Source organism: Anser cygnoides, chromosome 14 (assembly GCF_040182565.1).
Source record: "Anser cygnoides isolate HZ-2024a breed goose chromosome 14, Taihu_goose_T2T_genome, whole genome shotgun sequence".
Lineage (NCBI taxonomy): Eukaryota > Metazoa > Chordata > Aves > Anseriformes > Anatidae > Anser > Anser cygnoides.
In genome coordinates this window covers 13,207,420-13,222,407 of record NC_089886.1, presented here as the reverse complement: position 1 = coordinate 13,222,407, position 14,988 = coordinate 13,207,420, and the positions used below count along the sequence as shown (strand labels likewise).

At 42.8% G+C, this 14,988-nt stretch overlaps 1 protein-coding gene across 1 annotated transcript; it reads right to left on the bottom strand.

Annotated features, from left to right (window-relative positions):
• Positions 1–819: 819 nt before the first annotated feature.
• Positions 820–14,270, bottom strand: DNAJC18 (DnaJ heat shock protein family (Hsp40) member C18). Its single transcript, XM_048064719.2, has 7 exons — positions 14,114–14,270; positions 13,840–13,985; positions 12,346–12,531; positions 9,269–9,378; positions 7,801–7,910; positions 5,604–5,776; positions 820–1,876 (listed from the first exon to the last, which is right to left on the bottom strand). Exons 1-7 carry the CDS (start codon positions 14,149–14,151, stop codon positions 1,752–1,754), a joined length of 888 nt encoding a protein of 295 aa, XP_047920676.1. The 5' UTR covers positions 14,152–14,270; the 3' UTR covers positions 820–1,751.
• Between the last annotated feature and the right edge of the window lie 718 nt (positions 14,271–14,988).

Genomic DNA, 14,988 nt, shown 5'->3' with positions numbered 1-14,988 from the left:
TCACAGAAAAAACATCTTTTCCTGCAAAAGGGGGATGGTTTTTTTGCACCTACATCCCCAGTTGCCTCATCCTCAGCACCAGCAGCCCCGTGGCACATGCCTGCACCCTAACACCCCAGCACTAGGGGACCACAGTCTAACCTTTAAACGCAGTATTAATTCTGTCATTTCTCGAACTTCTGAGCACTTGATTTCCTAGGTTTAAGTGAAGGCCAGTTGTGGTGCTCTGCCCTATGCGTTGCCAGTTTTAGGAACGGAGCAACAGCAGCTTGTTCAGTGTTTTGTAGAGACGTGCAGGTGAGTGCAGCCTCTACTACATACAGCATGTCCCCACCCCGCAATCCCTGTATTTCTGGGGTAGGGTATTTATGAGGATAGTTCATTCCGTGTGTTTTATAGGTAACTAGCACATCAAGTTAAGAACAGACATGCTGGCCCCTGCTATGCTATAAAGAGGAATTTCTGGTGCAGCTACAGAAGCAGGGTGGGCTGAAGCTGCCCTGTGCAGAGCTTTGGCCTGCCTGCACAGCTTCTGGTGGAGCCAGCAGAACCAAGTCAAGGCCAGCTGTTGCACAGGACCCTGTGGGTGCCCATTTTCCTTCCCTCTCATTGGCAAGAACACAACATGAACCTCCAGAAGCAGGTTGGTCCACATGGATTAGTTCTACCCTTGGCCAGGTAAACTACCAGAAAAACTGGCTCAAGAGCTCAGTGATGCTCAACGGGAATAATAGTGTTCTCTGCTGCTTCCGAGTACAACCATCCTTAACTTGCCTTTAAAGGTTTCATAAAGGAGGATCAAGAAAAAACAGACACTACTACATGGATCTTTTTCTTTGCAATACTAGTCTCTACAGTGGAACATTCATAACTGCTCAAGAATAAAAATATGCTACATCAAAACTGTACCAGAAAAAGCAGGACCCCTGTAACAGCTGGAGAAGAGTTTGCAGATAAAAATCAGAGTTATACAGCCAGCTTAAAAATATGCCACTGGAAACATATGAGAAAATAAATAAGGTTGTCCTTTCTCTGCAGTTTGGCAGATGCTGGAATCGATACATTTCACAGGCTCTCATCTTCCTGTTCAGCGTTGCAGTTCTGCTCTCAGCTTGTCGTGTCACCAAGGAGGAGAAGGGGCAGACCCCCCCCAGCCAGACAAGCACTCGGTCAAGTCCCTTTGACAGTAAGGAGAGCTGGGAGCACGTCAAAATGCTTACCTGAAGCAGGTACTCGACACTTCGGAATTAAGCGCTGAATACTGGACTTGAACAGGACATATGCTGCCTTTCATCTAAATTCCCATTACAAACGACTGCAGAGGCAAGGACATCCACTTGATAGCAGTATGAAAAGGCTAGTGCACTGAGTACTGCGAACTACACGGTTGGTATGACCGGGTGAATTGCAGGTCCATAGAAAATACAGAAAGCATAAGACATTTGTCTACTCTCCTGGGAAGTATATACTGTTTGGATGGCAGACAAACTACCGATGAGACACATTCCAAACTCAGAGCGTTTCCCAGGGAATTAATTTACAAAGTGCCACTGGTCCTTGGAACCAAATATAGTGTACAGTATATTAAAGCAAACACTTGCTCTACAGCTTGTGTTGGCCCATCTCTGCACTATATGAAGGAATCGCATATTCACTCTTTGCAATAGACTCCTTCCGTTTTTATACAAAGGAAAATAAAAACATAATTTAAAACAGCAATAAATAAAAACTACAGAATGTGTGTGTCCTGGTCAGCCCCCTTTGTGCATTCCAATCAGACTGGAGAGCTTCTCACAGTGCTCAAGTTTCAATGATTCTGCTTTCTGTTTTAACCGCTCATCTCTGTATAGCTTGGCCAAATTCGACAAATCAGACTCTGAAAGATGAAAAAAATACACATTAGGATGAAGCCGTGAGCATGCTTCAAGTAACTTTTTCAATGCTTTGTTATCCTTGTGATTTTTTTTTTTAGTTCACCTTATTCCAATAAAACTGCATGTTATAGGAGCTTTCTTTGAAGAGAGGCCATCAGGTTTAACCAGGCTAGCTGCTTAAGAAAACTTTCCATAATTGCTTGAAAATTCAGAGTTATAATAAACCAAAGACTCTACCAGTACACCAGCTGGGCAATAACTAAAACCCAAAATAAGACTATTACTGTCTACAAAGAAAAACAAACTATAAAAATATAGCTTAGAAGTCACATAAGATTGAAAGTTTTGTTAATGACTGATTAAATATATATGCATTCTTAAAAGAAAACTAACTGTGCATATTTAAACTAACTATATGTGTGTTAGTAAGATACCATTTGGTCTGCTAAACAGCCACTGTCTTAGTCAACACAAGCATTTACAACCTAATTACACCTCATCTCCTTGTGCACTGATCCTCACTGATGTTTCAGCGGGCACAGACCGATGGAGAGTTCACTCTGCACCTGCCAGCAGTAAAGTGACAAGCCAGAAGGAAAGAGAACCTCGTGACTACTTTTCTTATTGCTTTCTTAAGGCTGTACGTCAGCTGCCTGCAGCTAAGCAGGAGTTACAAGATGTACATCCCTGCCCACGTAACTGAGAAATGCAATTCTTCCGACAAACCTGTTCTGCAAGAGTCCCAAATATCCAAACAGACACTTTAAAGTATAGATGGTTCTTGTTGTTTGTTTTTTTTTTTTTTGTTTTGATGTTGCACTTGTCAGAATTCAAACTCCGTCTGCCAAGAGTTTGGCCCAGAAGGCAATGTGAATTCTTTTCTTTCTTTCTTTTTTTTTTTTTTTTTAAATTGATTACAGGAAGGTGAACAGCTAGATAAAAGGCTTGTTAATGAAAGGGCACAGGGGCTTTCAAACAACACAATCTTGAATGTACTTTGCATACATTTCCCCTTCTTCTCAAAAGCAACATGTAACTGAAATAATCCCATTGTTTGAATAATCTCCCCCCAGCAACTCAGGGAAGCATCTTTTGCTGATTAGTTAAGGAAGTCTTAATATAGCTTTCTCCCTGAAGAATAATTTAGATCCAAGATTAGATGCACCTATGAGAATAGCAGTAATTTATTTCTGAAAAGGTCAAAATTTCCCTAAGCACAGGCTACCTGATGACATTCAATTTTTCAAAGAGCTTTTGTACATCTTACAAGTCCCTCATTTTACAAAATCATTCAGTAGGGAAAGGACTTCTCAATAGGGCCTTTCATGCCTTACGTGCTCTGTCCCTACCCCACTGAAATTTAAAGCCATAGGAGCTCCGTCTATATAAGCCTTCATCTATTTATTGAAAAGCTTTATAAACCGACAGGCACAAACACCTTAATTTTAGGTCAGGAATCAAATCTTCATTTTTTCTAAGTGAAACACCGCTCAAGCAGAGTGCAGATGCGCTGGGCACAGAGCCTAGACGACCCTTCAGCAGAACCAGACCTGGGTAATCGTTTCCAAGTCCCTGGAGTTCTGCAGCGAAGACTCTTAGTGTTGTTTGACTCTTTTGCCCAAATTGTCCACTTGGGCACAATTATTTACTACCAATGTTTGCGCTTTGACAGTAGCCATTCTGTCATGTAAGTTTCTTGTGTTTTTCAGTCTTTTACACTGTTGTTCCTTCAACCTTTGTTGACAGAAGTTATTCTCTTTAAGGAACTCCTAAAATATGTACGCAGCTATGCATTTTCTCTGTTTTTAGTTGCGTACTTGTTATTCTCTGATTCACAGCTCTTTGCAGTCCTACTTCACAACCGTGCTACTACAGCTGAACAATCATCTGTAAAAACCTGAGACTTGCCTTTTGTACTTAACCATATCAGAGGATGTCAGAACACCAAAACCCACAGCGTAAGCACCTTTCACACGCCATTCTGCTGTGAAGGGACCAGCTGAGGAACATACTGATGTATCAGTTACCTTTCAAGTTCTTGTTAAGGTAGCTGGACCCCAAATAGCACTTTTCAAAACATAAAAATCAAGGTCTTTAAATTAAACTGTTCATATAACGTGTGTTCATTTTGCTGGTGCTAAAGAGAAGTGTACCTTCAGTAAATAGAACAAACATACTATTAATAGACATTCAACTGACAAAGAACCCAACCACGAAGTTAGCACTTACACATGAATCAATTGACCAAAATTATGAAACAACAGCTGATTAACAACTCTCCCAAGGTCTCCAGACAACTTTTCACCAGAACCATACCTTGTATTCAAAATTATCATCTAAAAAAATGAGTTAGTCAAAAAATTATTTTTACAAACTCAGCTGTAGGAAAGTTAGCACAGTCTCAGTTGTGCTCAGTGCCTGCTCTGACTGGCCTAGATGGTAATCATTCTGAAAACTATTTTTTTTCCTTTAAATTACAGTGGTCTCCTCAGGATAGCGCTAATTGTGGACATTGTAAGTGTATTTGCAGGTGTGTGACTAATACACAGACTATAAAAAAGTCTAAGTGTAAGAAGTTCTAGAGGAGGTTGCCTTGCAGACATTACTTGGCATTCAGTGCTGGATTACTTCCCTCACTCTATCAGTCCCTCTGCAAACCCTGTTGCCCATTTCAGTGCACAGAAAGGTCATCAAGGTCTACGTGAAACAGACAATACAATGATTTTTAGTTGCACTAGATTAACTATAAGGAGTTTTCCTCTAAGGGGGAAAAAAAAAATCTATTCCTATGGCAAGCCTACACATGAAGCCTACATTTATGTTTATTAACAGACACATTGTACCTAGAGGCTGGTACTACCAGCCACAGATGCTCAGAGATAAGTCAAGCAAACCAAAAATTAAGGGATCACTTGGCATTTTCAGGGTTTCACATTATGGGTTCTTTTATTTATTTATTTCAACTTCAGATTCTACGTCTGTGCACTTCTCTTTAAAAGCACGATTAGTAATTTTAATTTAAAATAAGAAAATTGTCTCTGGATGAAAAGATTGACTGAGAACTGACATGGGAAAAATCATTTAGAATGCTTACATTCTTGCATTCTCCCTCTCTGCATTCAATTCTTGTCTTTAAAAGACAGTCTTGACTATGGTGAAAAACACGATCTCAAACTCATCTAAAGATAGAATATGCAAATAAGTGCATGAAATAATCGCAGAAGCACTCTTTGAAAACTGATACCAGTTAACACTGAGATTTTCAAAAGCTATAGCCTGTCTTCCTGATGAAGGTTTGAAGAAAGAGTTAGATGATCTTGTGGAGCTAGTCACAGCAAAACTGATTCCGCCTCAGCAAACGAAACGCTGATTAGGTGATGCCTCAAGGTCTCTTCTAGACCTAACAAACTGTCACAGCTAAATAAATGTGCTGGACGATAGTGTTTAAAACATCACTAAGAGGTAGTCAAGCACAAAGACTGAGTGGAAAAAAAGTCTCAAATGGTGGAATCAACTTTCCACTTCTCTCTCAATCACCTACAATGAACTCTGACAGCCCCTCAAGAATAACAAATTCAGAGTTAAGAACAGATGTGAGAAACACCACTGCAAATTTGAGAAATTATATGCAATGGAAAATGAGGCTAAAATGGCAGTGCTTTGTGAACCGCAGCCGTCATACAACTGTACATGGGGTGTAGGCACGCACTTGTAACAAATATAACTTACTTTGCTGTTTCTCCTTCCAGCAGCTGGTCTGAATATAGTCTATGTAATCTTTTTCAACGGTTTTCTCTAGCTCTTGAAGTTCCGCTCCTTGATAATTCTTCTCAAAGTTTTTATCAACATAGTAAGGCACCTGCAAGTTCTCTGTTTCTCTGCTAATAACATGGCCTATGGACCTGTGAAAACATCATGGAGAAAAAACATTTTTCAGCAGTTCAGACAAAGAAACAGAGAGAAATTTCTTGCAATTAACATTTCCAGAACAGTCTTTACAACTTCTCAGTCACTTCCTGCAGGACTATAGCTCCCTCAGCCATCCAATAAGGAAATTACAAGCCTCAGGCACAGCAAGCTTTTCACTACAAATAAAATTCACTGAAAAAAACAAAAAGCAACACAGTGAAAATATATAATACTTAGTTCTTTGTAGATATCTCTGATTCAGAGCTGAAAGCCCCTTCCAAATACCATGTTTGTTCTCAACAGCTCAGTAAAGATACTTCCAAAGCTTAAGTGCAAATTTTATCTTTAAACAGAAGCTCCACACCCTTTCTTCTGTTTACTGTTAACTTCTGGCAAGCTAAGTCCAGAAATCCATTGGAAACTATGGCAAATATAAAGACTATAGCAAAGTCATATGGACCAGTATTGTTTAGGGCATGGTGCAGTTGGATTTAGGTTTTCCTGATTTCTGGATCCATCAGTAGAAATAAGAATTAGCAGGGGGGATTCTAGTTACCTTTTCCTTTAGTGTTTTATAATCACCAGTAAGCTAGGTAGTATGTGAAGCACCCCATAGGTAGAATAAGCCACTGTGGCACAGACGCAAGGCTAAACTATTCTCTTCTACTGAGTTTTTACTTGAGCAAAGATATCCAGGCACTTTCTCAAATCACTGCCCAGAGAAAGAGGCAGGCAGCCAAAACATGAAGGTTACACTCTACCCAATGGAATTCAGTTTGCCCCTTCCATTTCCCGGGCTCCTCTTTTCCTTCTTTCTGTGTCTCAGACATGTACGCTCTCCTTATATAAACACTTTCTTTCAGAGCTGTTAGTTTTTTAAAGATATGATTTAGAAAAACAGCATCTGTAACTGTATACCAGGCTCAGGCCTGACTATCTCAAATCAACAGGAAAGGGGGAGGCAGTGAGGAAAGCCAGAGAGATTAGCTGCTCTGGGGGCAGTGTGGGAGGTTTCACACAGGACTGGCAGATAGCAAAAACGCTCTCGGGAAAGAAAAAAAAAACTACAACAAAAAAACACAAACAGAAGAAGTAAGCCACCAACCATCTTGTTCTCATGCTAGGTCTACATACTGACATCTTGTGGTAACGAACAGTAAAGGGCCTTGGGACCAATTAAAACTACACTGACAAGCATATGGGCCTAGATGTAAACAGTTTTGCTCCTAAAAGGGAGCAAGGAGAGTTTGTAGAGCACTCTGCTACTGCTGTGTGTAGCAGTCCCCAACCTATGGGGTGTTGAAATCTGCCGACTCCCATTCTTATCTCAGTAAGAGCCACGGCAGTTGACTGAACTGGTCTGGAGAACTTCCTTCCTCCCAGTGTTGGATGCTGAGAGGAATAAATGGGTTTTCCTCTGCCCCACAAACTCAGATTACTGCAGGCCTGGCATTCATTGTTTCCACATCTGACCAGTTTAGTTTGCGTTCTGCAATGTGGGGATCCTGCTTCTTTAAAGACACTAAACCAGGGCATTTCAAAGCCCTAATGATTTGTGAACTTGACAAATTTTCCAGGGGAATTTAGGTTCCAGAGCAGATTTGGATTTATAGTGCCAACTGCAGGCTTGATTTCCTAATTGCTTTACATGGGAATGTCGGAGGCAGCCCACAGACCCTCTAGGGCTGATCAGTACTGTAGCTAAGCTACACCCACATTCCTACTACTGTATCATTGTGCAAAAGCATTTCACACCAGTTGGGTAAGCGTGCTGGCTCGGCGCCTCTATTTGTTCGGCACACAGCGCAGTACAGCTCACCATCATCTACTTCACAGCAATAGCGTTTAGGAGAACTTAACAGAGACTGGTGGTATTTCCTTATTTACAAATTGATAACAGTTTCTAGAAAGAGCGGAAGAGAACAGTAACAAGCATTCTTCTATCAAGCCCAACTTCTATCTACCTCCTTTATCTCAAACTCCAACGACCGGAACGAATTGTTTTCAAGTGACTTACGATTTGTAGAAGAGGCTGTAGGGTGGGTTAGTCGCCATCAGCTGAGTTATAACTGACACTATTATTATTATGAAAACTGGCATCAACTGAATAAATGCAGAATATGAGTTCTGAAAGGAACAACAATAAGTTGACAAGTAAAGATATATACAGAAAATGATGCCCATTCACAGAAATCAGGTTATCATAAAACAACAACACATTAAATGTAAACTTAGGAAAAAAAAAAGATGAGTACTTTCAAATGTTGACAAGGAAGACATTTTAAATAACCTTTATTAATGCTCTCTTCAAGCTCCTTAAAGCCATTTTCTTCCAATTACATTTTCAGAGCATTGCCTTCATCTACAGCTCCCTCCCCAAGGCAGTAGATGCCCACAACGCTGTCTGCCAGTGACCAGCTGACAATCCAAACCAAAGGAGCACTGCGATTCCCATTTCTGCCTAGGCATCTTCTGAAGTTTACAACATGTATTCTACAAATCTCAATCTCTGTCCAAACACTGGACAAAGCCACTTAAAAGTAAAGGATGAAGAGACCACATGTAGCGTAACTTGAGGCAGAATGCAAGCATTTGCTATTTTATTTGTTTGAATTAATTTAGTAGAGCAAAAGAGTGAAAGAAGTCCTGAAGATCAAAGAATTCTGCTAGGCAGAGACCAAACACAGATCTTTACTCCTGCTCTTCATTTGATTTTTAAACTGCCTTTTTGTAATTAGGAGCAGAACATTATATATAGTTGTTAAGGCTCTGCTCTCTGCCCTGGGATAGCAACAATACCTGATGTAGCAGTTGGTGGGATTCATTTGCCCTAGCTTAGCTGTCTACAGGCTGTGCAAGTTTTTTTTCAAAGCCTGTCTATAAAAGACTCAATGGGAGAAAAATCGTCTTTCTTAGAGAATGATCTTGTTTGGTTAATGGACTGGCTCTGAAGGAAGATTTTTCCAAGATGGGCAGTGTGAGTGTATAGGTGCCTGTGCTAACAGCACATGATACCTGGTGGCTCATCTAGTTTCAGTTGGTATAGACGTATCCCAGACCCATTCTGCTCTGGACTGGAAAAAGCCTGTGCAGCACCTGGGATGAAACTGCATGCTAATTTACTGAAGGACTAAATATGCCACGAGGACAAGCCAGGACTTTTTTATCAGATATCAGTCCACATTTGGACTGATCATTGTTAGATTACCAAGCCCTCAGAGCTTGCAAAAACCAAGCATCAGTGAAATACCTGGATGCAGAAATTCCAAAGCCTGCGATCCTACCAAAATAATTTTTTTAACACTGCTTTAAAAACAGAGCAACAACAATATGGTTACTTTTCAAGTCATCCATTTTGGCTGCAGCACTTAAGGATAAGCATTGAGCATTTAAGGATGGGAAAGTCTCAACAGGCTTCAGATGTATACGTGAACCCCTCACCCTGGTGAAATGTTTAAGCCCAAGAGATCCGTTCTCCTGGCTACCTGTGGCCTGTTTTCTTCCTCCTCTTGCTCCTGTGTCCATGCTCTTTCACGGTGCCTCCGTGGATAATAGTGTGCATCTCTGGCTACATTTGAAAACATATGGATATTTCCTGTTAAAAGAAGCCAAAAGAGTCATGGTTTCAACTGGCTGCTGGTGTTTACCTGTACTTCTGTTTCTGGTTGATTATTCAGGCTTATATTACACAGACTGAGTAACAGTTTTGAGACCTCAGATTGAATGTCAAAGTAATACGTTATTCCAAAAAGAGCATACCAGAGAAATTGTGAAACTCACCCCTGCTCCATCCTAATTTACAAAAATTAAGAAAATTGGAGAATTATTTTTATATAAAATTGTACCTCATACTTTATTTTTTTTATATTCACTTGCAAGGCTGCAGTTTACGTTGCATCTCCAGACTTTAAGCAGAAAAATTAATTTGCTTCAGCAGATTCAGGCCTTGAACTATGGCTTCGGATAATTACCAAATCTGCTTTTCTACAGCCAGTTCTATTTTCTCTTTCATCAAGCTATTATAAAATCATTAAGTGAAACTGTTCGTGTCAAGAGAGATTCATAAAATAGCTTTTTGAGGAAAAAAGTCCAATTCAGGATTTCCTTTCTTGCACACTGACTTATTCTTTCCTCCCTTTAGAATTTTTAAAAATTGCATATGATGTTTTGATTAGAAGCTTGAACTCTGACTGTAACACCATGAAAGTATCTAAATAATAGCTGAGCTCCCCTCTTTTGAGATTCAAAATATCTTTGTAATAAAGAATTGAAATGTATGGCCATACGACAACAGGCATGCCAAGCTATTTTTAAGCCTTGGGAAATCAAATGACAAATTATTTTACACTCTTATACTGTCTTTTATCTGAATTTCTCAAAGAATTGTGCAAGAAATTGAGGAAGTGACCTTTGTTGTTGTGTCAAAACACCTGTTTTGTTGGTCATTCAAAGATGTAACACCGCACAATGCTAACAAAGTAAAAGAGGGCTTGAAGAAGAAAAATTTTTCTTGAAAAAGAAAGCTTCTATCATTTAATGTTGCTCAGGCAACGTTTTATCAAGCTCCAAAAGAATGGAAATGAGTGTGGGAATGAGGAGTGGCTTTTACAGGGTAGCTAGAAAAACAATTCCCCAATCCAAAGTTTCTCACAGAATTTTTGCCCCCAGTTTCTTTCCTTCCATGTGCATTTATTTTTTATGAGAAGGAAGTTCGACTTGTAGCCCCTACTCATTATAATTACAACACTGTCTCTTTTAGGTTTGTAAGCTGACAAGGCATAAATCCGCCCTTAATCTACGTGAATGAGTTTTGTCTAATACCAACATTTCTGAATTAGATTTCCAAAAACCCTGGTGATAGCAAGGTGCCAAAAAAAAAACAAAAAACAACCAACAGCAAAGACTGCAGCTTAACACAAACTTCAGTTCACATGCACAAACCCCACTCAACATTACGACAGCATGAAAAATTTTCTCTTTATATTACCTATCTGCTTGCACTCTTACTGTTGGCTCTCTTCCTAAGTAGAAGCCATGGATTTTGCCGTTTTGGAAAACTACTGAATTGATACTCCATAAATAAAAACCTCACTTTCAGGTTATGAAAACGTACATGAATTTAGATCCAAGCAAGTCTTTTTTTGAGGAAATTTTTGTTTATTACTGAGAGCTATTACTATGAAATCATGTTTATTCTCATATTCTTCGCTGTTTGGATAAAAACTCCCCTACACTTCTTCAGGTCACTCTACCTATTAGATAACTGCCGTGCCCAGTACCAAGTTTCTTCCTGCGGCTCCTCAGTTTTCTATCCTTAACTCCAAGCTTTCCCACTGCCTACAGCTATGTAGCAGTCACATTCCACAAGGGACAATGTCTCACCTGTGGCCAAAGCAAAAGGCATGCGCAGGTGCCATCTCCTGCAAAGTTGGAGGGAATTATGCCAGACTGAGCTCAGCACACTTTACAAACTTAATGATCAAATTCTGAAAGTGATCCGAGATCCTCTTAGCTATGAGATGCTACCACACAGACCACTGTAATGAGTAGCTTGTAAGTCATTACCTGTACCTGTTGCTTAAGGCTGCAGTAACTGACTTGTATGTTACTTTATGCTACGCCTTGGAAGTGTGATACAGCAAGCAAAAGCACTAGAGCAATTCATCAAAGACCGGTGATAGTGGCAACAAGATGCTTGAGCTCACCACAGCTTTCAGATTTACTTTTAAACCTAACCTGTATTCCACTGAGCTTGCAACATCTTCCCATTTTCAGTACAAACACAAAAGCCAAGGCGAGCACAAAGCTGCTGCAGGTTCAGGCTCTACTATTCTGCATTTCAAGCAACAGCCAGCTCTCACTGGCAGGCATCGCCTTCTAAGCTAAGAAGCTTTAATTTCTTTAACTTGGCGAGGTGCTGAGAGCCAGACAAACTCCTTACATTTTCCTAGTTACAAGGACACTAAGACTGCAATGCCAGGAGCTGCTGCTGTGCTGTAACGCAGGAACATGTCTTGAGGACAACGCCACCAAAGACGCCTCTGATCCCTTCCCACTCACACCTTATTTTGCCTCCCAAACCATTGCTGCCTTCAGACAATGGGGGGAAGAACAACAAAAAGAAGAGTCTTCAGCTAGTGCTGGTACTAAAATTTTGCCCAACCGAGTATCAAACAACCTAAACCCTTGCCAAATTAAAATGTCCTGACCCCTAACTAGTGCTGCCAGAAGTCCTCACAAAGGCTGGCATGTCAGGAACATGCCCCAGCAGAAACAGCCGTTACCCTCTCTCTTCTAGCAGCACTCTGGGACAGCAAAGCTGAGCTTTGAGCTTTTTTAGGGACCAAATTTACTACAACTTTAAGTTTAAACAGTGCGTTAGGGGAACTTTTCCACACATAAGGAGTTAGGAAGAGGAAAAAAAAAAAAGTAAATCCGAACAGGTTTTTGCTCTTCTCCAAGTATAATTTAGCTACCTGAGCAATACAAAGAGGAGCTGAACTTCCTTTATGGTCTAGTGTCAGTTTATTACGTTTCAGAAAGAGTGCAGATGGATACCAACCTGTAGGAAAGTGCCCGCCAAAAAACACATTGAATATTTCTTCTGGTGTAATATCTGCTTCAAATTCTGTGTAGTAGTTATAGTGCCTGGCCTGGCCAGTGCTGACATGCTCTTGGTCAGTTCCAAATTCATCGTATCGCAATCGTTTTTCAGGGTTGCTGAGAACTGCAAAAGCATTGCCTATTGCTGGAATGAATGAAAAGAAGTATTACAACACAGCACCTCCAGGTGTGGGACTTCCCCAAGCAGATTAACAAAATACCCAAACAGGCATAAAAAAATTGTGCTTGGCCAGAGACTGATTTACTTTTGAAAGAACTACCTTTGTATAAGTAGCGTTACAACACCAACATTACCTGTGATGGAACCTAATTCCTGCTACCACTGACACCAGGAGAAAGACAAAAATGTTGAAGTGTATGGAGAGAGTTGAGTATTTGGAAAACTGAGATGTGAGAGACCACCTCTGTCAAGAGATTGAGGGAGAACTTTTTAATCAGGTCAAACTAAGTATTAACACAGATGTGCACCTCCATCCATGAAACACAGTTAACACAAAGTTAAGAACTGCAGAACGTAATTAAAATGCAGACCCATATTCCAAGCTTTTTGTCAGCAGAGATGTTTGTGAAGCTGTACCTGCATATTTATTCACAGTGCACGTCAAACCACCTGGAAGTAGCTTGTTTGGTTCATCATCTTCCTTGGTCTTTGATAGAAAACGGCTGTATATGAGTTTATACCGAAATACAACCCTAACACAAAAAAAATAAAGAAAACTTCAAGAATTCCTTGTTCTAATATGCAGCAAATGACAGCCTAGTTTCCTTAGCACTGACTTCCAGTGCTAGTTTTGTGTAAGGCTGCAGCACAGTGAGAATGCGGAAGATGATACGAGTTTAGATGGTAACATTGCTGATGCAGGCTTAGACTGCACCAATATTGAAAAGCCCAAACACATAATAACGGACTTAGAATCACAGCATCATTACAGTTGGAAGAGGCCTCCAAGATCATCTGGTCCAACCATCCCCCTCCTACCAATGTCACCCACTAAACCAACCTTTCCTTGAACGCTCCCAGGGACGGTGACTCCACCACCTCTGTGAGCAACCTGTTCCAGTGCCTGACTGCTCTTTGGAGTACTCTTAGATTTTATATATTGGCCTGTGTTTTTTGAAGTTCTAACTAAGACTCTGAGGAGTTACTGATTACACAACACGTTCTATATCATAACCAGTACAGTTCCAGAGCGTTACTCTGACCCTTCAGTGCTATCTAGGAACGAGACCTGCAATGCCTTTACCTCTGATCTGTATTTCGAAGGTCCTGTTAGAGGCAAGGCTTGCTGAGCAGCTGCAGGTGTACAGGTTTATGGGTATCTGCCTACAGAAGTGACAAGCGATGCGGGCCCACGAGATGCCTGTACGTACGGCGCAGAGCTGAGGCACCGCTCCGTGGCCCTGCAGGCCGGGCCCGCCGCCCCTCACGCACCTTTGAAGGCCTCGGTGGCGCCGGGAGCGCGGTTCTTGTCCGGGTGGAATTTCAGGGCCAGCTTGCGGTAGGCTTTCTTCAGGTCCTCCTCGCTGGCATCTCTCTCCACTCCCAGGATCTCGTAGTAGTTGCGGCAGCTCTTTATTCTGGAGGGGGGGGGGCACACAAGGCGGCCGTCACGGGACAACTCCCCTCAGGACAGCGCACGGACCGGGACGAGGCCCCCACCGGCGGCCCCCCCACACCCACCCCGGCTCCCCCCGGCCTCGCTCACCGCCGCACGCCGTCCAGCTGCTCCGCCGTGTAGGTCATGGCGGGCCCGGGGCAGCCCGCGCCCCCGCTCCCTCACCGCCCGCCGCCCCGGCCCCACCGCGCCGCCATCTTGTGCGCCCGGCAGGCGGCGGCGGCGGCTCCGCGGGGGGTTCTGGGTACGGCAGGCCCGCCGCCCCGCCGCCGCCCGCGGACTACACTACCCAGCGGGCACCGCGCGGGGCGGAGGGAGGGGTGGGCGGGGCGAGCGAGGGGAGGCGGTGACGTTCTAAGGCGGCTCACTGACGTCATAGGGCGCTTCCTAGGGGGGGCTGTGACCTTATAGGGGGCTTCCTTAGGAGGCGGTGACCTCGTGGGGAGGTTCCTGGGGAAGGCAGTGACGTCACAGGGGGCTTCCTGGGGAGGCAGTGGCCTTATGGAGCTGTGACCTCATAGCGGGTGTTCTTGGGGAGGCAGTGACCTCACAGGGCTGTGACCTCACAGGGGGCTTCTTTAGGGGGACAGTGGTCTCATGGGGCTACAGCCTCATAGGGGGCCTCCTGGGGGAGGCAGCGACCTCATAGTGCAGTGACCTCACAGGGGCTTCCTGGGGGAGACGGTGACTTCATAGGGATGCGACCTCACAGGGGGCTTCCTGGGGAAGGCTGGGGAGGTGGAGGCCGGGGGTCTGCAGCTGGGGGGGCCAGGCTTGGTAATATGGCAGCTGCCTCCCCCCAGGCCTTGTGGCCCCACTTGAGTGGCACCTTATGAGGGCTGGGGGGCTAAAAATCTCTTTGTCCTCACACTGAGAGAGGGAAGGGTGGCAGGCACGGGAGATGCTTGTGAGGTCCTGCTTGTTCGTGGCATGCAGCTGCATTTGTTTTTGGAAGGCACGTTGAG

Coding starts and splice junctions, on each gene's coding strand:
- DNAJC18 (XM_048064719.2), bottom strand. CDS start 14,151: ATGACCTACACGGCGGAGCAGCTGGACGGCGTGCGGCG. Junction 9,379..12,345: donor TGGCGGGCACTTTCCTACAG/GTTGGTATCCAT, acceptor TTCTTTTAACAG/GAAATATCCATATGTTTTCA. Junction 7,911..9,268: donor AGGAAGAAAACAGGCCACAG/GTAGCCAGGAGA, acceptor TGTTCCTTTCAG/AACTCATATTCTGCATTTAT.